The 23,718-nt window shown below is 39.1% G+C and overlaps 1 protein-coding gene across 1 annotated transcript in view; it reads left to right on the top strand.

Moving 5' to 3' along the window:
* Positions 1 to 23,718, top strand: part of LOC126162547 (serine/threonine-protein kinase ATR) — a 368,495-nt gene that overhangs the window by 325,053 nt on the left and 19,724 nt on the right. Inside the window, exons 38-41 of the mRNA XM_049919128.1 lie at positions 8,402 to 8,509; positions 19,971 to 20,109; positions 20,245 to 20,356; positions 20,595 to 20,748. Of these exons, the coding sequence (XP_049775085.1) occupies positions 8,402 to 8,509; positions 19,971 to 20,109; positions 20,245 to 20,356; positions 20,595 to 20,748 (513 nt within the window). The remainder of the gene's footprint in view (positions 1 to 8,401; positions 8,510 to 19,970; positions 20,110 to 20,244; positions 20,357 to 20,594; positions 20,749 to 23,718) is intronic.

The raw sequence follows: 23,718 nt of genomic DNA on the forward strand, positions 1-23,718 counted from the left end.
TGGATATGGCTCCAGCATACATACCTAGCGCACAGTGGACATCTTTCCAGACCTGAATGCTGTTTCCCTAAGAGGGTCCATAATGTGCCTAACATTGGAATTTCAAGTAACTAGTAAATCCCTCCCCCTGTACGCCTGCTTGGACACTGCTGAAGTACTGGTCACTTGTCGAGTCACAGGTCGAATGGGTGAGGCCAAATGACCAGTCCCCACATTCACACTGCTTCAGGTGATGTGAATGTATTACAGGGTGTCTACGACCCGGGACAACCGGGAGATCCGGGAAAAACCCGGGATTTTTTTCATCCGGGAGAAAACCGGGAAAAACCCGGGATATTTTTAGAATTCCGGGAATTTTTCATTGTTTTAGTTTTCAGTTAAATTTTTGTAATTTTGACTAGTAAGAACCGACACACTAACAAAGGATATTACTGTATCCCGCTACTGCAGAATAATACTTCAACAATAAAACATAAACGAGAGAAAAAAACGAAAATAACTTAAATTGTAAAGGAAATGCGCCATATACAACGACGACGCAAGTGGTCATGCAAGCGTCTTCCGACTGAAAATGTGTCAAAGGCTTTAGGAAGACTATGCAGTGCTTCATAACAACAAATTGCCTCCAATGAGGGTGAAGTCGCAACTGTTTACATTCGATTTGTTTTAGCAGTTAACGCGCGGGCTCATGCGCATGCGCAGTAGAGTCACGTTTGAGTAGTAGATTCTCCCGCTTCTGTCAACAGGAATGTGGCTGTTGGCTGTGCAAGCAGTCGCAGCAAGCAGCTGGATACTTCCGGGAAAAGGGGGCGCCTAATTCATATTCTTGAGGGGAAAAAAACTTGTTTCACAAAGCACCTAGCATCCAGCGCACATTTGCCTATCAATTAGTCATATTATTTTGAAACGCTTCTCTGTTGGTATTTGAACACATTTTAAGTTGATTTCTGAATGAATCATAAGCTGACTTTAGAGTGCATGCATAGTGTACGTGAAGTCTCTGTCAGGAGAATCCTCGTCGCATCTAGAAATAAACTTTCCACGGACAACAGGGGACGGAGCTATACGAGCTGAGTGGAGTAAAGCCGAATGGATGAATGGCAATCGCTGTCTGATTATGTGGCTGATTGGGTGTGGGAATGATCGCGTTGTTATAATTACTAGCGAAATCCATAGATTCATACTATCAGAATGGAAATAAACGACTGACAGGAATAACAGGTGAGAAAGATTATATATTATCTTCTCGGTGTGTCCAAGAAAATGAAGTTTTTCCAGAAAATGTTTGGCCTGATCGCTACACTAGTAAGGACCAGTAGTACAGTCCCCGGCTACCAGCCGCTTAAGTTCTATTATGGAAGTAACGCGGAAAACGTGTTGTACGAACACGTAAGAACGCCTAATCGGAGAATAATTGCAGGAGAACTAAACCAGTGATTCTGGCAGGGTTAGTGAAGTTAATCGGCGAACAAATTTTGACAGTGGCAGCAATAGCTACAGAATTGGTGATGACAGGATTGTTTGTTAGAACGAGGACGGAGAAGAAACGAGGACATCACACAAATTATGGAAGAATAAGACGAGTCCAAATTTATATAAAAATTTCGTAATACTAATTTTCGATGTCATGCTAGAGAAGCTGGTGCATATAAATGAAACGTGAAACCATTTCCTTACATAAAGCTTTTTGCTGGTAGTAGGCCTAATAGGCATTTGATATTGATACTTATGGATTATATTCTGTCGTGTTATAAAAATGACCATTTGTGCCAAAACAGTCTCGTTTATTTGGTGTGTTATAAAATTGCTGCCATATTAGAAAGGCCTATTTTGTTTTATCTAGCAGATAGTGACAAAATAGACGTAATCAGATCGAGAAACCACACCAGTCTTGGGTATTATTTGTATTAACAGCTTTTTCAGTATTAGATAACTACATTTCGATTTTCCATGTCGCAGAACGTTTCGCAAACTTTGATGAGGTAAAAGATTCTTTCACAGAAAGAAAAACACGCCATGTAAAGCTGTAGCAAGATTAGAGAGAAAAAAATGCTAGGAGCTAAGGTTTGAAGAAATGTGTAATTTCTTGCTTATCTCTTGTCAGTACTGGTTTTATATATCCTATATTTAATTTTATGACACACAAAACAACAAGTTATTAACTAATGGGCAATGAAGTGTTCAGATTTTCCGAAGAGTTGTTGTTCTCTCGATTACAAATAATCCCATCCGCTATTAACTGCGAGATCTTTTTAAGAGAGGCAGGCTGCCAAACCGGCCGACTGGGAGCAGGAGAGGCACCACAGGACATTTCAATTTCCACTCTCCTGAATATAGGTTGGACGTGCAGTAGAAAAATGCTTTATGAAGAGGCATGGAACTGCACTTGGGCATACTTACGACCAAATAATATGTCTTACATTTCCTCGAATACATACGTTTTATGTTTCAGACTTTTCAGAAAGATGTGCGCTACAAGATGAACATATTTTGAAAATTCGATTTTTTTTAGTATTGACCCGGTTCGCAAATGTCGTAGATCCGGGGCTGATGCGCAGAGCAATCTGAGCTATAGTGGGTAGTCTCCACGTGACCAGTGTTTACGTTCAGTGATTTTGCTGTTTCCCCTTCGTTTACTCTCACGTCAAATGAAAACAAAACGGATATCCGTGGCCGGGAGCTATCAAGTGAGTTAAAACACATTCACATAATTACTAAAGGCTGAAATATGTCATTAATTTCAGATTTTATTTTATTTCCACCTTTCTGACAGTCAAGCATTAATCGCCTTGCGGAACAATGAAGTTATTTTTGTCTGTTTGCTAAAGAAATTTGACTTTTGCTAATCTTTTCCGCAGAGGCAGTATTTGAAACGAAATGTTTAATTCCACAGTACTGGGTAGTTTCAACTGTTCGCTGCATTTCAAGTGCACGTTTTCATTTTCTAGCACGTATGGCATTATGCCATAATAAAGAACCAAACATGATATAATACAGTACTGGTGCTCCAAGAAAATTTACATCCTGAAAACCACACTTAAAAGCTTAATATCAGGTCGGGGTCTACGGTACTTCATTGGGAATCTGGACATATGAGTGTGCCTTTAAGTATGCACTTTAAATGTGCACATTTTAATGTGGTTCACGAAATTCCGATGCTCATGCAGTATCATCTTTCATTGATGATCTTTTACACGTACGTACATACGGGCTTCCTACGTCATGATACCTACCCAAGCGCGGTGTCGCCTGTTACCTGAGCTCTCTGGCAACTGCTGAAACGAACCTATTTGTAACAAGTCACGGGAAAATATTAAGATTGGTGGTTTGAAAAGCGTTACTTTCAAAGTAAATATCCTTTTACGTAAGTTGAACTACATACAAGAATGGACCGTGAATTTATTAAATCACAAAGCGTTTGACTCTCATTTAAAAATCACGTGTCTGATGACGAGCCATTTAGAAGCATTTCGAACCCTGAAGATCAGACATTTATGTCATTATTAAAAATTTTACAGGCACATTTGTATGATATCTCTTGAAGTGTAACACGCGCAAAAAAGATCAACAGTATACGCGAAAGCTTAGCTTCTCTTGCAGCTTGAGACCAATATTTTATGTGAAAGCTTTGCGTTTCTTGTAACAACACTATGTATATTAATTTAAACTATTAACTTTCCCTGTTTGGCGCGCTACGTAACACTGATGTTGCTATTGGCTGACTACATCACGTGTGCTATGCTCTGAATATCCTCTGTCAGCGGCTGGCGAGATCACGTGACATGAGTTATGAACGGCTTACAAAAGCGCATCCAAATCTCGGTTTCAATGGTTCGGAAAGTAACATGCGGTGTTTGGTGGATTTTCTAATGTATGTTTTCGTAATACGAAAATACGCAGCGTACATGTTGCTGCACATCAAAGATATTTCCAAAACGTGTCTTTTTCTCTGAGTTTCGTTTTCTAAAGTGCCGGGAAATTGTACGCCCGTGTACAAAACCATAACCATTCAAAGGAGTGATAGGGGAAAATATATTGTCATCCGGGAGAAAGTGTGTTTTTAACCGGGAAATCCGGGAAAAATCCGGGAATTTTTTTTCCTTGTCCACGTAGACACCCTGTATTACAGCCTGTCACCCACCCTCAGGTGAGAACTTCCCTGCATTGGGTAAACTGTAAGATACCTTGGTAGCAGAGAACATGGGCGAAGCAGGGGGCACCTGAGGTGTCCCATGCATTGTGCCAGATTCTCCACCGCTGCTACACCATGAGGCAGCAGCCCGAAGTTGGCTGACAGCGACCTACACTGTCTTCCACTGTTCAGAAACTGTGGCCAGCACCTCCTGCATCCAAGATGACATGCACACCCGGCCTCCACCCCCACCCATTCTACAACTATTAATTCAAGAATTAAATTATAGAAGCATATGTAAATAGCTAAATACGGAACTTATTTAATTGGATAGATGAAAAATCTACTCATCAAGCAGTGGCAGATAAAAGACTGTTGTAATTGCCAAGCTTTTGGAGCAAGTGGTGGCTCCTTCTTCAGGCTGCTGCCGCTTGGTGAGTAGATTTTTTATCTATCCAATTATATAATTTTGCCAGTAATTGATTATTTTGTCATTATAAATATGGAACTTGTTACTCAACTGATGAGTCACAAACGGAGGCTAGTGCCATCATGGCAATGATGGTTACTAATGTTAATAAGCCCATCGAGAAGGCTATGAGAGCATTTGCGCTGGAAAGAGCAGACAAGCAGTTGTTAGCATATTATGTGGACAATGAAAGGACGCCATTCAGTTCCAGTATGAGGGACGTAGATGAATTATGGGCAAAGTCGTAACTGGTTGTAAATAACACACTGGAGAAGTACATGGCAAGTAAGTGGATTAAGGACAGAAAAGACCCAAAGTGTTTTAATAATAAAATTTGGAAAATGCTAAGGAAACAGAGCTTGTTGCACTCTCAATTCAAAAAAAAATATGGAAATGCCAGGAGACAAATGTTGGTAGAAATTTGTGTGGCTATAAAACTCGGGAAGATCGATGTGAGAAGCACACAAGGTCCATTGTCATAGTGTAGTGAAAGATCTTGCCAAGAACCCGAGCAAATTCTGGGTCTACATAAAATCACTAAGTGGGTCGAGGGCTTTTATCCACTCAATTGTCAACCAGTTAGTTGTCAACCAATCTGCTGTGGTAATAAAGTCAGCAAAAGAATAACTGAAATTTTAAATTTCACGTTCAAGAAATTAAGGCCACAGTAATAGGTGTCTGTGATGTAGAGAAGCAAAAGAAAGAGGTGAAAAGAAATAATTTGCCAGGTCTGGATGGAAACCCTATTTGGTTTTGCAGAGAGTACTCTTTGGCACTGGCACCTCACATAGTTCACATTTATTGTGAATCTCCTGCTCAATGCAAAGTCCCATGTGGCTGCGAAAAAGTGCAGATAAGAAGGGTAAAAGAGTAGACTTGCAAATGTAGACTGGCAATGGCAAGGAAAGCTTTTCTGAAGAAGAGAAATTTGTTAACATCGAGTATAGATTGAAGTGTCAGGAAGTCTTTTCTAAAAGTATTTCTATGGAGTGTAGGCATGTATGGATGTGAAACATGGGACAATAAATAGTTCTGACAAGAAGAGAATAGAAGCTTTCGAAATGTGGTGCTACAGAAGAATGCTGAAGATTAGAAGGGTAGATCACATAACTAATAAGGAGGTATTGAATAGAATTGGGGAGAAGAGGAGTTTGTGGCACAACTTGACAAGAAGAAGGGACCGGTTGGTAGGACATGTTCTGATGCATCAAGGGGTCACAAATTTAGCATTGGAGGGCAACGTGGAGGGTAAAAATCATAGAGGGAGACCAAGAGATGAATACACTCAGCAGATTCAGAAGGAGGTAGGTTGTAGTAACTACTGGGAGATGAATAAGCTTGCACAGGGTAGGGTAGCATGGAGAGCTGCATCAAACCAGTCTCAGGACTGAAGACCACAACAACAGCAACAACAACAACAACAACAACAACATATTTCTGGAAAAAGTTTGACATGACTGCAGATTATGAACCAATGTCCAAACATACGGAATAGGTTCCCAGATATATGATTGACTCAAAGACTTTTTAATTAATAGAACCTAGTACATTGTCCTCGATGATAGTGTTCACCAGAGTCGAGGGTATTAGCATAGCACCCCAGGGAAATGTGACAGGAGTGACCGTGTTCTCTATAAATATAAATGATCTGACAAATAGCGTGAGCAGCAATCTATAGTTTGCTGATGGCTCTGTAGTGTATACGAAAACATTGTCAGTGAATTACTGTAGGAGGGTATATTACTGTAGGAGGGTATGGGATGATTTAGGCCAAATTTCTATGGTGTTGTGCATGGCTGCTTGCTCCAAATGAAGAAAAATGGAAGTTAATGCAGATGAGTAGAAGAAAAAAATCCTGTGATATTTGAATACGGTATTAATAATGTGCTGCTTGACAAAGTCATGTCAATTAAATATCTAAACCTAACACTGAAAATCAATATGAAATGGAATGAGCATGTAAAGATAGTAGCAGGCATAACAAATGTTCAATTTCAGTTTGTTGCAAGAATTTTAGGGAAAACTCATCTTTAAACAGGACTGTGTATAGAACATTAGTGCAACCCATTCGTGAGTCCTGATCAAGTGTTTGGGGTACTACCAGACTGATTTATAGGGAGGCAGTTGAGAGGCATGCTGCTAGATTTGTTACTGGTAAGTTTGAGCAACACACGAGTGTTACGGAGATGCTTTGTGAACTCAAATGAGAATCCCTGGAGGGAAGATGACATTCTTTTTGCAGTACACTAGTGAGAAAATTTAGAGAACCGGCATTCACAGCTGACTGAAGAACAGTTCTTCTGCTACCAACATACATTTCGCATAAGGCCCGTGAAGACAACTTATGAGAAATAGGGCTCATACGGAGGCATAAAGGTAGTCATTTTTCCCTCGCTTCATTTGTGAGTGGAACAGTAAAGAAAATGACTAGTGTCGGTATGAGGTACTCTTCACTGTGCACCATACAGTTGCTTATGGAAACTGTATGTAGATGTTGATGAAACAGGGCTAAAGTACCCACATGACTCTCGTGATCCCAATTATGCTTAGTGAAACTGAGATGACCTGAAGGTTGGACGAGCGCCAAAATGCCCATAATTTGTTCCTCAAATCATTCTTGCACAATTTGGAAATGAACAGGTGATTTGTAGTGCTGAAGCTACAGGACTCCTACCGATTGTTTTAAGCAAACAAAAGAATACACATATAAGACACTATTGAGAAAATTTAGAGAACCGGCATTCACAGCTGACTGAAGAACAGTTCTTCTGCTACCAACATACATTTCGCATAAGGCCCGTGAAGTCAACTTATGAGAAATAGGGCTCATACGGAGGCATAAAGGTAGTCATTTTTCCCTCGCTTCATTTGAGAGTTGTGAATTGTACCCTACTGGAAAACAGGTCGCATCACCTCCTGTGGTTTTCACTATACTTGCACCCTGTTATTTACGTGTAAGGCTGTGTAATATGGCTGTAAGTCTAGGTAGCCCTTTTCAATGCTTTGAGCTTCCAGAGGCAGAATTCCTGCACCATAGTAATCGCCTTGCCCTGTGACATACAATGAGCAGAGGTATATATGTGGGATGGTGACTCCTGTATCCCAGTTCAAGAAGGTAGCTCCAGATGGTGGGTTCTCCTTGTCTGGCAGTCAAAAGGTGTGTGATATACTACACAACAATGCAGCTGTCCACTTTTACAATCTGCAACAAACAGATGGGACCCCAGTCTCTGGTAACAGTGTTTATACCTGAATCAAGGTGCTCATAGTACAGACTTGACATTCTGACATGTGTAGAGCTCAGTGCTTGCCTAACTTTGAAGATGAAGTGTCCTGTGTATAAGACATCAAAGATCTGGCCGTGATCCAATGTGCTGATACCACATTCGTTGCTCATCCTGTGCTGTGCTTTCATCTTGACAGTTTGGGGTCTGATGGACATCCCATTCAGGTGAACACTGAACAATTCCATTTGCTGTGGCAACTAGAGTACGCTCTTTCCAACAAGGCTGCAGTTGTTCATGAGGGTACAGGTAACTACTGTTATGTAATATCGAACATGTGAATGACATTGTCAATCATGTTCTGTGTGTTGAAGCACAGCAGAAGATCCTTGTCTGAAGTTTACTAAGACAGTTTAATGGTTTCTGTCAAGTCATTGACAGGCAAAAAATAAGAAAGTTTTGTTTTGTATCTTAGCACCAAAAATGTGACCAGTGTCTCTGTATTAGTGTACCTCTACTTACCAGCTGCCTTATGTTGTTTGAATTTACTCTGTACTTTGTATATCTGTTTTGCAGGATGATCTACGCAAAGATTTTCGCTTGATGGAGTTTAATGGCATAGTTAATAAATACTTAAAAAAGGACCCAGATTCAAGGCAGCGTGCTCTACGTGTTCGCACCTATGTATGTATTGGCACCCAGTAGTACTCATTATCTTATAGATGGCAGATGTTCCAATACTTTTTTTTTCTTCACTAGAAGTAACTATTACATGAATATCAATAGTTAAATGATTGGTGGTTGATTATTCTTAGAGAGTAAAAAGCAATTACCAGATTATATCTTCTGTAGTATGTTGTGTTTTACATAAATTGATAATCTATCTTTCAGTATGTCCTGTGTTCAGATTTATAATATGCAAGGTATCCTTATTTTATTAGTAACTTTTCTACATATAAACATTTAGTGGAGTATCTATAACTAGTTTAAAGAAAAAAACTGAAAAGTAGTAGAATTTTTTAGTAATATTGTATTAATTACTCGATAGTGTGTAGCAGTAAACTGCAAGAAACTAGGGACATGTCACTCCAGCTTATTCAAACCTATTTGAAGTGTTTTATTTATTTGTTACAGTGAGTAAGGAGCCAAAGAAGATGTATATGATTTATCATGTGTCTGTTCTTTCTCTCTCTCTCTCTCTCTCTCTCTCTCTCTCTCTCTCTCTTCCTCTTCCTCTTCCCCCCACCCCCAAGTGTGAGTAATAAATGTTTATCCATTATAAAGGGGAAAGGAAAGGAAGTTTGAGATGTTAGTGAATAGAAGGATTACATATCTGGAAAGCTAATTTGAGGAAGATGTATTGGATGGTGGTGACAAACAACATTTTACTGTTTCTGGTCTAATGCTGTAGTTCTTTAGTGGTTAAGAGATAATGGAAGAAATGTCCACAAGTTTCCTTTAATTACTATCTGGGTGTTTCAAAAATGACTTTACAACTTTGAAAATTCATATCAATTAATACATAGTACCTACAGAGGTGATTGTAGTGTCAATTTGTAGGGAAATACATCAAGTTTTGTCTTGCGTAGTTTACTAGTGCTGAATTGCAGCATAAGGCGCGCTAGTGGCAGTTGCATTAAAGATGGCGGCTTTCACTGGACTCTAGAGTGCTAAGTTTGTGTTTTGGTTTGAAGTTCGAAGTCGGCAACTACTTTTCAGCATAATTTCCATACCAAGTACGCTAAAGATCCTCCTAGTAGGCCTACAGTTTATGAGTGGCACAAATGTTTTGTAGAAACAGGGTGTTCACTAAGACATGGGAGTTTCCAAGCGCATCTGACCGCATCGTTTAGTGAATGAGACAACGTTTTGTCAACAGCCCTATCACATCAACCCGGCATGCATCTCGAGAACTGAAAATCCCACGTATGACTGTTTGGTGTGTGTTGAGAAACTGTTTGCGTTTGAAACCGTACAGATTGACGATCTTACAAGCAATAACAGTCACTGATAAAATTGCTTACAAGAACTTCTGTGTGGATATGTTAAATCGATTACACAACAATGAACATTTCTTGAACAAAATCATCTTTTCTAATGAATTGGCTATTCACTTCAATGGCAAGATTAACACACATGACTGTAGGATTTGAGGCAGTGAAAATCCACATCAAACATTGCAACATGTTTGTGATAGCTCTAAACTGAACATTTTGCATGCATTGTGCAAGAACAAAGTGTATGCCCCTCCCCCTCCCCCCTGTGAGAGGACTATCAACAGGATAATGTACCTGGATATGTTACATTAATTTTTGATACCACAGATTGATGAGGATGGCCAAGAATGAAATGTTTACTTCATCTAAGATGGTGCACCACCCCACTACCTGATGGACATCTAGGATTTTCTCAGTGACCGCTTTCCAGGTCAATGGATTGGCCGTAATGCAGCAATTGCATGGCTCCCACGTTCCCCAGACCTGACACGACTCGTTTTTTTTCTTATGGGGATTCATCAAGGATATCGTGTTTGTACCTCCTCTGCCTGATTCTCTACCTGAACTTAGAGCAAGAATTTATGCCGCTACTGAGGAAGTTACACCTGCAATGCTACAATGAGTTTGGGAAGAAATTGACTTCCAATGGGATGTGTGCGGGAAAATCAACGGAAGTCACATACAACATCTTCACTTTAAGGTTCACTTTTTTTGTTTAAAAAAAACCTTGATTTGTTTTCCTACAAAATAGCACTAAACCCAACTCTACATCTTCTTCCAATAAGTTTATATGAATTTTTAAAGTCATTAATTCCTGTTTGAAACACCGTGTATCGTCAATTTTGATAAGTTTCAACACAAGACCACTATCTGGGACCTATCCAAAATATAAAGTACAGAAAATATTTCAGTGACTTTGTATTTTAATAGTTATTTGATAAATATCTGGAATATGCCATCAATTACTTTCCCACATAATCATCATTGATGATTGTGAAAACAGTTACAAACTTAACATCAAAAAATTGTTCAGCTTGTGCTGCTTGCAGAAATATTTAAAAATAGAAATATTATTCCTAGCTTTTGGTTTGTGAGTGCTCTTTCCTTAGGCAGGATAGGGGGATTTGTTTGATAAGATTTGAAAGGTGGCCATAAATAGTCTCGACATCACAAGAGAGAACTACTTGTTCATTTGTGAGGATGTAAGGAGAGAGTAATGAAACAGAAGGTATTAGAGAGAGTAGAAGGTCAAAAGGTCAGTAGTATAAAATTACTTTTTGTTGCTGTTGTGAGTTTCTGCACAAAATATCTATGGTACATTGAATGAACAATGTGCAGTAACAACTGTGAGTGGCAGTTGGTCATGTATTTTACAATGTAAGGAACATCTATACTACTCCATAAAGACAAGTCATTGTTTAATGTTGTTGCCAAAAGTCACAAAAAGTGATAGTCTAGTTTACTTCAGATTTTTACACGATTTGTTAATGAACATTTGGACGGACATAGGCTGTCTGTTTTTATATAACACACAGTTAACATATCAACTATTATAGAATATTTGACATCTGTGTGCAGAAAACAGTGGCAAACCATGCCAAGGGACAACACTTCTGTGTTTGCCATTAGGCCTGCAGACTTATCAGTGGGCCCACAGCCGTACTGCATCATCGTAGACTTGGAGATAGTGGGGTATCACAGAAAGTTTCAATTGGACATAGGTTTCAGCCAATCTTACCAATCTAGACACTTATCACTGAGCAGGGTGCCCCCCTCGCAGCATTCTCAGTGCCACATTGTAATCTTATAGTGAACAGCAGATTCTGTTGTGGAGTCGGCTATTAATCACCGCCAAATACCAGAATATGGAATGCCAGCTCATGCTGCTGGTTATCAATTCACAGTTGGCAGGAAACATTTTTGGGCTTGATGCTTTCACTATTTTTGAATTTGAAGCAGTCGATATGTTAACTGTGTCTCTCAGGTGGTCCCATTTCAGAATTAGGAGACATGGCCACAATTGTTTTATCAACTTTCTTGTAAGGATCTGGGTAGAGCTGCCAGTTTTGAGGCCCACATACTGTACCAAATTCTGTTAAGCCTGCCCCTTGTCATTTGCTATGTGAGATAAAGTAAAGGTGGAATCAGGGTGTATACGACCCGTGACAACCGGGAGGTCTGGGAAAAACCCAGGAAATTTTTTATCCGGGAGAAAACTGGGAAAAACCCGGATTTTTTTTAGAATTCCGGGATTTTTTCATTGTTTTAGTTTTCAGTTAAATTTTTGTAACATTGACCAGTAAGAACCAGTACTCTAACAAAGGATATTACTGTATTTCGCTACTGCAGAATAATACTGCAGCAATAAAACTTGTAAGAGAGAAAAAAACGAAAATAAAACAAAGTTACCAAGGAAATATGCCGTATACAGCAACAAAACACAGTGCTCACACAAGCGTCTGCCTACAGCAAAACGTGTCAACGGCTTTAGGAAGACTATGGAATGCTTCATAACAGCAAATTGCCTTCGATGAGCGTGACGTCACAACTGCTTACAGTAGATTCGTTTGAGCATTTGGCGAACTCGTGCGCATGCGCAGTTGAGTCACATATGAGTAGTACCTGCTCCCGCTTTTTGCCAGAACGCTACACTGGTAAGGGCCAGTTGTACAGTCCCCGGCTAGCAGCCGATAAAGTTCTATTGTGGGAGCAGCACGGAAAACACGTTGTACGAACACGTAATAAAGCCAAACCAGAGAAAAAATGTGGGATAACTAAAACGGTGATTGTGGCAGGGTTAGTCAAGTTAACCAGAGAATAAGTTTTAACGCTGGCAGGAATAGTCACAGAATTAGTCATGATGAGATTGTTAAAACGAGGAAGGAGAAGAACCGGGGACATCACACAAATTATGGAAGAATATGACAACTCCAAATTTATATAAAAATTTTGTACTACTGCTTCAGAAGCTAGAGCATATTAATGAAATGTGAAACTATTTCTTAACATGAAACTTTTTGCTTGTAGTAGGCCCAATAGGCATTTGATATTGGTACTTCGTGATTATATTCTGTCGTGATATAAAAATGACCATTTGTGCCGAAACAGTCTCGTTTATTCGGTATGTGTTACAATTGCTGCAATATTAGGCAGACCTATTTTCATGAAAAAATACACGTAATCAGATCAAGAAACCACACCAGTCTTGAGTTCTATTCATATTAATAGCATTTTCAGTATTAGCCAGTGATATTTGGTTTTTTCACGTAGCTAAACGTTTGACGAACTTTGATGAGCTAATAGATTCTTACCCAAAAGGAAAGCACACCATGTAAAGCTGTACTAAGGTTAGTGAGAAAAACAATGCAAAGACTTAAGGATTGAAGAAATGTGTACTGTCTTTTTGTCTATTGTCTTTACTGGTTTTATGTATCCTATATTTAATTTTATGTCACACAAAACATAAAGTTATTAGCTAACAGGCTATAAAGAGTCCAAATTTTCTGAAGAGTTACTGTTCTCCCGGTTACAAATAGTCCCACCTAGTATTTATTGTGAGGTGTTCTTTTATTTAAAAAAAAAAAAAAAAAAAAAAAAAAGGGAAACAAGGGCAGGTTGTCAAACCGGCCGATTGGGAGCAGGAGAGGCACCACAGGAAATTTTAATTTCCACTGTCCTGAATCTGAATATAGTTTGATGGCAAAATGTTACATGTTTGAGTTCCACAGAATGAAATACAGTGACATGCGATAGAATGCTGTGCGAAGAGGCGTTGGACTGCACTTTGGCACATTAAAGACCAAACAATATGTGTTACATTTCCTCAAACACATATATTTTATGTATCAGACTCTTCAGAAAGATGTGCGCTACAAAATGGACATTTTTTGTAAAGTCGATTTTTTTAATTTTTGGTGTCCTACCTCAAACGCTTGAGGGAGGGGGTGGGGGGCCACTATCTAGTATTGCCCCGGTTTGGAAATATCGTAGGCCGGTGCAGAACTACAGAGCAGACTTAACTTGTAATGGAGAAGTGGGTAGTCTCACGTGACCCGTGTTACATTTCGTGATTTTGCTGTTCCCTTTTCGTTTATTGCTCTTATGTCAAATGAAAACGAAACGGATTTCTGTGACCGGCAGCTATCAAGTGAATTACATAATTACGGAAGGCTAAAATATGTTATTAGTTTCAGATTTTATTTTATTTCCCCTTTGTGACAGTCAAGCATTAATCACATTGCAGAACAGTGAAGTTATTTCTGTCGATTTGCTAAAGAAATTTGGTTTTTATTAATATTTTCCGCTGAACCAGTCAATTTATTTGAAACGGAGTGTTTAATTCCACACTATTGGCTAGTTTCAACTGTTCGCTGCATTTCAAGTGCATGTTTTCATCTTCTAGACTGTATGGCATTATGCCATAATAAAGAACCAAACATGAGATAATACAGTACTGGTACTCCAAGAATATTTACATCCGAATCAGGAAATACGAATGTGCACTTTTAGCCGAATTACGCATTTTAGTATGGTTCACGAAATACTCATGCTCTTCGAATATCCTCTAATGTCTTGTTCCTTTTATGACATTATGTAAGATGCTTGTTATCAGGCGTCCTCTGGCAAGTGCTGAATCGAACTTATTTCTAACAGGTCGCTGGAAAATATTGCGAATGGTGGTTTGAAAAACGTTATTTTCAAAGTAAATTTCCTTTTACGCAAGATGAACTATGTGTGAGAATGTACGATGAATTTCATAAATCCCAGAGCTTTTGACTCTTCATTTAAAAATCGACTCTTTGAGTATGATGATATAGAATAATTTTGAGCCCAGAAGATCTAACATTTATGTGGTTCTTAAACATTTTACTGGCACATTTGTGTGATGTATCTTAAAGTGTAACACATGCAAAAAGGGGCAACATTATATGTGAAAGCTTTTCTTTTCTTGTAGCAACACTACGTATATTAATTTAAATCATTAACTATTTGAGTGTTCACGTTACCTAACAATGATGTTGCTTTTGGCCGACTACATCACGTGTCCTATGTTCTGAATATCCGCTGTCATCGGCTGACGAGATCACGTGAAGTGAGCTATGACTGGCTTACAAAAGTGCATCGCAATCACTATTTCAATGTTACGGAAAGTAACATGCGGTGTTTGGTGGAATTCGAATTTATACTTTCATAATATGGAAATATGAAGTGTACATGTTGCTGCATGTCATACGTCTTCCCAAAACGTGTTTGGTACCCTGACTTTCATTTTCTAAAGTGCCAGGAAATTCTACGCCCATGTATTAAACCATAACCATTCAAAATACTGATAAGTTTTACAGTTCCGAGGAAAAAGTGTATTTTCACCCGGGAGGAAATGTACTTTTATCCAGGAATTCCGGGAAAAATCCGGGAATTTTTTTTTCCTCATCCACGTATACACCCTGGGAATTCGAACAGAGGGCAGAATCTCAGGGTGGTGTCACAGATATCATCTAGCCAGTGGGCCACCCCCAGGGTCATGATCCAGAAACCCAATGTTAGACTTAGCACAATTTTAAGCACACAGCCAACACGCAAAAGGAAATAGGTGTTTGTCCCATTCCATGTCATGAGGAGATATTGGCTAAGTTGGCAGGCAGTCAAGACTGTCTGAAATTAATCTCAGGGATGCATACCTGACCTTGGTATTGGATGCTGAGACTCAGATGATTTTAATATTGATTAAGTACTCCTCACTTTAACCTTTGCCATTTAAGATGGCTTCAGCTCCAGGAATATTCCAGTATTTTCTTGAGCAACTTAAAACAGACTTTCCATGCTGTGTCAGTTATTTGGACGACATTTGGCCTACTGGTTTCTTGAGAGACCGGCATTTGGAAAACTTGCAGGCAGTTTTTCAGTGACTGTTAGACAACAGCCTGCTATGAAACCATGAGAAACATAGGTTTTTTCCTCCTAGAGTTCAGTATTTAGGGCATGTTTTAAGTAAGGATGGTATTGTTCCAATGACAGAGCAAGTTGCAGCATTCGACAAATTGCCTATTCCTGAGAATATTAAGAAGTTGCAATTGTTTTTAGGGAATACAAACAACTATGTGAAATTTGTTCCACTGGCTGCTCATCTTAGTAATCCACTGAATCAGCTTCATAAAAAAGAAGTGACATTTGAGCGGTCAGAGGCATGTCAGTTGGCATTCCAGAAATTGAAGCACACTTCTGCTCTGGCTGTGTTTGGCCATGTTGACCTCCAGGAAGCCTTTGACTCTAGCCACTGATACATCCCAGTATGACATCGATACTGTTCTCTCTTACAGGAATCATGATGACATGGAGCAACCTGTTGCTATCACCTTGAAAACCTTGTCATCAACACAGAGAAATTATTTCCAGATGAGGACGAGGCAGTTGCAATCATATCAAGCGTCAAAAAGTTTCATGTGTTCTTGTTTGGCACTAAGCTCCGCCTCCCTACAGACCATAAGCCACTCATCCCCCTTGTTTGGCCCCCAGTCCAAGCTCCTAGAGAGAACTGCATAGTGTTCACACAGTTGCGCCTTCTTTGTGAGTAATTATTCTAATGATATGCACTTTGAAGCTACCTCCCAGCACTAGAATGTGGGCACTTTGTCACGGTTAAAGGTGGGTGCCATGTCGACTTCAGCAAGCAGAAGGCAATCTGTTTTGTGCTGGACTGGAACTTCAAAATACCCTAAATGTGAATATCCTTTGATGGCGTACGAAGTCGAGGCAGCTTTAAGTGAGGCTACATTCCTTGCAGAGTAATTACAATGGCCGAGTAGGGATGGCTGAAATGTATTCCCACTAGGTCAGACTCAGCACTTTGGATATATTTCAGAATGTGTGATAAGTTTAATGATGTTGACTGTGCCCAACTGCTTGCTGTGAAAGATGAGAATTGCCATGGTGGTACTCCACCGTCATTGTGGCATCACATTTTAGCAGATGTTAATTGCACCTCATTGAGGGTGCCTCAAATCAGAGCGCTGTCCTGGCGACATGTCTATTGGCCAGGGATTGATTCTGCTGTGAATCACACAGTGTGAGCCAGTTCAGCGTGCACCCACTAAAAGGCAGCCCCAGTGCAAAATTTCTCTCCGTGGCCAGTACTGGAGCACCCATGGGACAAGGTGCACATGGATTTGACAAGTCATTTCTTTGGGGGCTATGAAGCTGTTACTGGTAGATGCCTTGTTAACTTACCATAAGTTGCTAGGTTGTCTTCCAAGACACTGCATGCTACTATACAGCAATTAACTGTCATTTTCACTATTGAGATTGCTTTGTGCAGCCTGGTCTCTGACAATGCTTGCCTGTTTGTGTTGGAAGAGTTTGGAGCATTCTACCACCAAAATGGTATTCAGCACCAGACCACCACGCCATTCCAGTCAGCATCAATTGCAGAGTTTGAGCAGTTGGCCAGGACATTCAAAGTGTGACTCAAGAAAACAGTCTTGATGGTACCTAGAAACAATGTCTGTCCAGCTTTTTGGTTTCTTAGTGGACAACTCCAATTAACAAGCATAGCCTGGCTGAGGTGCTGCACTGTCGCCAGCCTTATGGTCTCTTTGACCTATTGCACACAGAGTTTCATGGTCTGTGGGCCATGCCACGGTATCAGCAAGCTTCCGCCTTCTAGGCAAATACATTGAGCAGTCACCTGGATGGAAGCAATGCATTGTGGTGGTACGTAAGTGGCAACAGCTGTATATAGTTGCAGTAGATCAGCAGCACCTGTTACGCCATGCTAACTAGCTCTGACCACATCAAGCCGGAAGGCATTCGATACAGTCCACTCTGTCGCCTGATAAACAAAGTAAGAGCCTACGGAATATCAGACCAGCTGTGTGGCTGAATTGAAGAGTTTTTAGCAAACAGAACACAGCATGTTGTTATCAATGGAGAGACGTCTACAGACGTTAAGGTAACCTCTGGCGTGCCACAGGGGAGTGTTATGGGACCATTGCTTTTCACAATATATATAAATGACCTAGTAGATAGTGTCGGAAGTTCCATGTGGCTTTTCGCGGATGATGCTGTAGTGTACAGAGAAGTTGCAGCATTAGAAAATTGTAACGAAATGCAGGAAGATCTGCAGCGGATAGGCACTTGGTGCAAGGAGTGACAACTGACCCTTAACATAGATAAATGTAATGTATTGCGAATACATAGAAAGAAGGGTCCTTTATTGTATGATTATATGATAGCGGAACAAACACTGTTAGCAGTTACTTCTGTAAAATATCTGGGAGTATGCGTGCAGAACGATTTGAAGTGGAATGATCACATAAAATTAATTGTTGGTAAGGCGGGTACCAGGTTGAGATTCATTGCGAGAGTCCTTAGAAAATGTAGTCCATCAACAAAGGAGGTGGCTTACAAAACACTTGTTTGACCTGTACTTGAGTATTGCTCATCAGTGTGGGATCCGTACCAGATCGGGTTGACGGAGGAGATAGAGAAGATCCAAAGAAGAGCGGCACGTTTCGTAACAGGGTTATTTGGTAAGTGTGATAGCGTTACGGAGATGTTTAGCAAACTCAAGTGGCAGACTCTGCAAGAGAGGCGCTCTGCATCGCGGTGTAGCTTGCTCGCCAGGTTTCGAGAGGGTGCGTTTCTGGATGAGGTATTGAATATATTGCTTCCCCCTACTTATACCTCCCAAGGAGATCACGAATGTAAAATTAGAGAGATTCGAGCGCACACGGAGGCTTTCAGACAGTCGTTCTTCCCGCGAACCATACACGACTGGAACAGAAAAGGGAGGTAATGACAGTGGCATGTAAAGTGCCCTCCGCCACACACCGTTGGGTGGCTTGCGGAGTATAAATGTAGATGTAGATGTAGATGTAGATGTAGAATGGGTGCCCCCATTTCAAAAGGCAGAAGACATTTGCACAGACAGTCACGACCCAGTGACTTTTGCACCAAGCAGCTCTGCAGCCATCTGTGCACTGCTTGCTGAATAATTTGCATGCTCGCCTGGTGTATCCCACCACTTGGAAGAACTGTTAGCCATGAGGAGATATCAAGGAGGTGGTGTACCCTTCTTCGACATCACAGTAGCCAGCAGAGGTTGCCCACCCAGTCCTCCTCTTTGGTTTTCGACCACTAGTCTCCATTGAAGTATCTTCTTGTCACCACTCTCAGCATTGCCAATGATGTCCTGGCACAGAGCACCAAAGTGAAACCCTTGGTGGAGTTCCCCCTCACCCCTTGTCCCTTGACTATCTACTCACCATATAGGGTGACACACTGTATTTTTTTTTTAGCCCCCCCCCCCCCCCCCCCCAATACATTGCTTAAGACTTCCGCTATCTGGAGAGTGATTATTCATTGTTTAGTATCCCATTAAGCAATTTCATTGACTAAGATAACTTGAATGTATTTTAAATTAAGTTGTATTCATATTTCAACAGCCACAAGATAATGGATTAATATAAAATTTATCTGGCCTTTGCAATTGCAAATCCAAATAAATAATAATGTATGAAACTTTGCATGCTTTCTATTAAATCATACATACATTAAAATTACTCCATCCTCTGCCCACTTTCATATGGTCTGATTGATCTGTCACATAAAAGCATTGTTTTATTTTTGATCAGGCAACTCGAGCATTGAAACAGTTCAGAAATTATGTTAGTAATACAAAAGTGAAAATTCAGAGTAAATAAGCCTTTTTTTTGTACAACATACGTATAGTCTATTCTCCCACAAATTTCTTTTGTGCTTACTAGTCATCTTGATGATGGTTGGAAAAGGTTAGCTCTGACTTGTTACGACTGTATTGTGAGAAAGTAAAGAGTATTTGAATTTAGTGTCTATCACTGATATTGTTGGCATTTGGCTACATTACAGATCTGAAGCTGGTTTTTACTGATTTTGCTGTTATTTGTGTGTCAAACAAAGCAGAACAAACCCTTTTGTTGGCACTTTAAATGTTGCTGGAAAAATATGTCTACTTGTATGTTACAGTTGTTAAACACTAAGGAATGATGTTTGCAACATTATATTTATCATACAGTAACTTTTGCATTGAAAAATGCTAATAGACATTATTTTGTGTGCTTTATGAGTGGTTCAAAGTCAGTCATTTTATCATGGTTTTATTTTCTTTTTTTTAGGCTGTAGTACCACTAAACGAAGAATGTGGCATCATTGAATGGGTGCCAGATCTCGTGGGTTTGAGGCCCATGCTCTCTGGTCTTTACAAGAGGATGGGAATTAGCCCACCTCAGCGAATTCTTAAAGAACTTCTTACATGTATGTAGTCCACAATAGTTCAGATTTTGTGTCAGTTTAGTCAACAGGATGGTTTATAATTGCATGTGTCCTATGCCATGAAAAAATGAAAGATCACTAATATAAATCCCATGATACTTACATTATTTTGTTTAGGTAAAGTGGACCAAGTGGCAAAGAAGAGATTAATATTTGACAAGTTACTGAAGATGCATCCACCAATTTTGAGTGAATGGTTCCTTCAAACTTTTCCAGATCCATCCAGTTGGTATGTTGTATCAGTACCCCTTATAAAAATTTGGTGGTAATGGAAATTTCTGAATGGGTTGTCATTGCTATGGAGGTGAACATGTGGTTTATGCACTGTGTGTGTGTGTGTGTGTGTGTGTGTGTGTGTGTGTGTGGTGAACTTATAAAATGTTTCAATGTGTCTTATTTGCCACAACTTACATACTTATGTGCTCCATATATTTTGTTATTTTACCTCAGTTTCAATTTTGTTCCAGGTACCAGGCAAGAACAACATATGTCCGTACTTGCGCAGTAATGTCAATGGTGGGATACATTTTAGGTCTTGGAGATCGGCATGGAGAAAATGTTTTATTGGACTGTAGCAGTGGTGGAGTTGTCCATGTAGATTTCAACTGCCTTTTCAACAAGGTCTGTGACTGCTATACAATGTTTTTTCGATGTAACACAAAACAATTAAAGATTAGTTTTCTAAGGTACATAAAGGACTTGAGATGGATGAATGAAGTAGAAGACAGACACCAATGTCTAGAATAATGAACAAATCAACATACATGTATAAGTACCCAAATTATTCAACTCTCAGAATTTTCAGCTGTTTGGAAACTTCAGGTTAAAAGATAAAATTTAAAGCTTACACAAGAACAGTGAAAGAATTACAAGAGAAGCATTAATTATTTTACATGTGTATCTTTATAACAAAATAATTTCAAGTGTTTCTGTCATCCTTCCAAGCTCTACCGTTACAGACCGGCATTCCACTCATTGTGGACAACACTGTATTGCAGCACTAAAATAAAATATGGGTATGCCACTGGTAGAGGGCTAAATTAGTGTGTCAATCATTAACTGAACTGTGATAGTGATGCTAGTAAAAACTTCAATGAAGAGTTGTTTGTGAAATGGAAAGATTTTATATAGCTTTAAGGATTCATTTCTGCAGTACCAGAATTATTTTGGGATGAAGGACATATATTGGCAGCATTACATCTTTTCTTCTGGGAAGTGGGAGCCTGGTTTAGGAAACTGGATTTTAAAGACTGTATTTAACAATTACTCAGAATAGCCCTTCAAACACACACATTACATAATTACTATTAATAAAGTACCAGTATTTCACAATCATAGTTTTGTTATCATTCATAGTTTTTTGTGTAAACCAATTTATTTGGGCATTTTTCTGTATCTTAAGTGTAGTGATAGTCTGAAATGCAAGAAAATTGCCTACAGTTTCAAAAAGGAAAAAGTAGCAGATATGACTTCAAAATTAAAGGAAAGAAAAAAAATATGTCTTGCTTTTATTCCTATGGGGCATTCCATGTAAACGAGGAATCATTATCAAAAAATTAATTTTTCTGTGGGAATATTTTCCCCCGTTACATATATAGGTTGGGCATTGAATTTTGTTGGCAAGATTGATTTTTCCCTCCAAAACCTATTGTTTACTTGTGGGAGCCATTGTTTTGAAGACTATATTGTTGATTTTGTTCATGCAGAAGATTTGATCAATTTCAAGGAAAGAAAAAATCATGGAATTTGTATTAATTCTGTATGGTTTATATATCACTTTAAAGTGCATAACTTCTTCTTCTTTTTGGTATATTTTTAGAAGCAAACAATTTACGCATGATAAATACAAAAACATTTATATAACCTAAACAAAAAGTGTAACATGAGTTACCAAATGCCAATTTTTTATGATTTTCACAAAGTACATTAAAGTGTAGAAACTTATATACCATGCTGTCCTTCACATAAGTGTACCTGATAATTTGGTGTCTCAAATAAAGTTCCTCCTGGAAGCCTTCTCCTGGTATAGGATATTTAATTCACGTAATGTGAGTTCCCTTTATTTATGTAACATGAGTTACCACAATTTTTGTAGGATTAATTATAATTTTGAGCAGTCATATTGGTTCTGAATTACATAGAACACAGCTAACACTATATTTCAACATATTTAATGTATATTTATCTCCATATGCCACATAAAATCCCATAGGGAATAGCTATTTCTACTTTACAACAATTTGCAATTTTTGCAGAATGCCTTTAAGTGCAGATGAGAAGAAGAAGAAGAAGGCAGAAATTGAAAGATGAAGGCAGATATGAAGAGTATAAAATCAAACACAAGGAAACTATGAAAAAATTGAGGAAAAAGAAGCAGGAACAAGAAAAACCTTTGAGTAAAAGAGAATGAGAAAGGATTGCTGCAGATAGGAAATGGAATGTTAGAGAAAGAGTTGCCAAGTACAGGAAGCAGCTAAAGGAAGCATCTTCAGCTACACCAAGTAGTTCTGCCTCTCCACCACATAAAAATAGGTCTTAATTGGGAAAAGCCATATCGAAAGAGAAACGTGTACTTCCAGCATCACCCACAAAACAAAAATGTGTTATTAGAAGGTTGTATCATACATTTGTTGAATCTTTAGAAGTAGAAGGAATCTCTAAACAAAAAATAAGTGATGAATTAATAAGTGCAGTGAGCAAATTCTATGGAAGAGATGACATTAGCAGACAGGCCCCTGGATGCAAAGACATGACTGTATAAGATGAGAAGGTAAGAGTAATTTGCAAGTACGACACTTGATGTTTCCTTTGAAAGAAACCCATGCAATGTTTTGTGAAGCAAATAGCAAAGTGACTGGTAAAAATAAATTCGCAGAATTAAGACCCAAACATGTCATGCTTGCCAATAAACTTCAACACAACGTGTGTCTCTGCAGATATCACGAGAATCTCATCTGTGCTATTAACTCTCTTCATAGCATAGTATCTCAAATACCTAGGTACACCAGTAACTGGCCAGAATTTTTTGTATGTGCGGAGCATACAGCCGATTGTTGGTTGGGAAAGTGCATGAAATGTAAAGATTTATTGGCAGCTAAGCTTCTTGATTTATGTACTGGTGTACAAGAGTACGGTGTGAAGTGGTTGTGTGGCAGGAGAGTGTTGAGAGAATTTTGAAAGAAGAGGAAGAAGGTACATTACAGAATCGTATTGATCATATTCTTACCATGGGACCTAAATTTTTAGAGCACTGCTACTTTAAGAGAGAACAATCAAAGACCTATCAGCGTGATAAGGATTCACTGCCTTCCGTGATGCTAACTGCCATGATGCAAATCGATTTTTCTGAAAATTTTACATGTGAGAGTCAAGATGAAATTCAAAGTGCACATTGGCATCAGAATCAAATCAGTATTTTTACTGCCATGATTTGGCATTCGGGTACTTCTCACCCCTACGTGTTGGTAGCTGATAATCAGGATCACACAAAAAACACCGTCATTTCCTATGTTGGTAGAACTACCAAAACATATTAGGTAAGTTACAATCTGGTCAGATGGTCCTGCTTCCCAGTTTAAAAACAGATATATT

This window comes from Schistocerca cancellata, chromosome 2, assembly GCF_023864275.1.
Source record: "Schistocerca cancellata isolate TAMUIC-IGC-003103 chromosome 2, iqSchCanc2.1, whole genome shotgun sequence".
Classification (NCBI taxonomy): domain Eukaryota; kingdom Metazoa; phylum Arthropoda; class Insecta; order Orthoptera; family Acrididae; genus Schistocerca; species Schistocerca cancellata.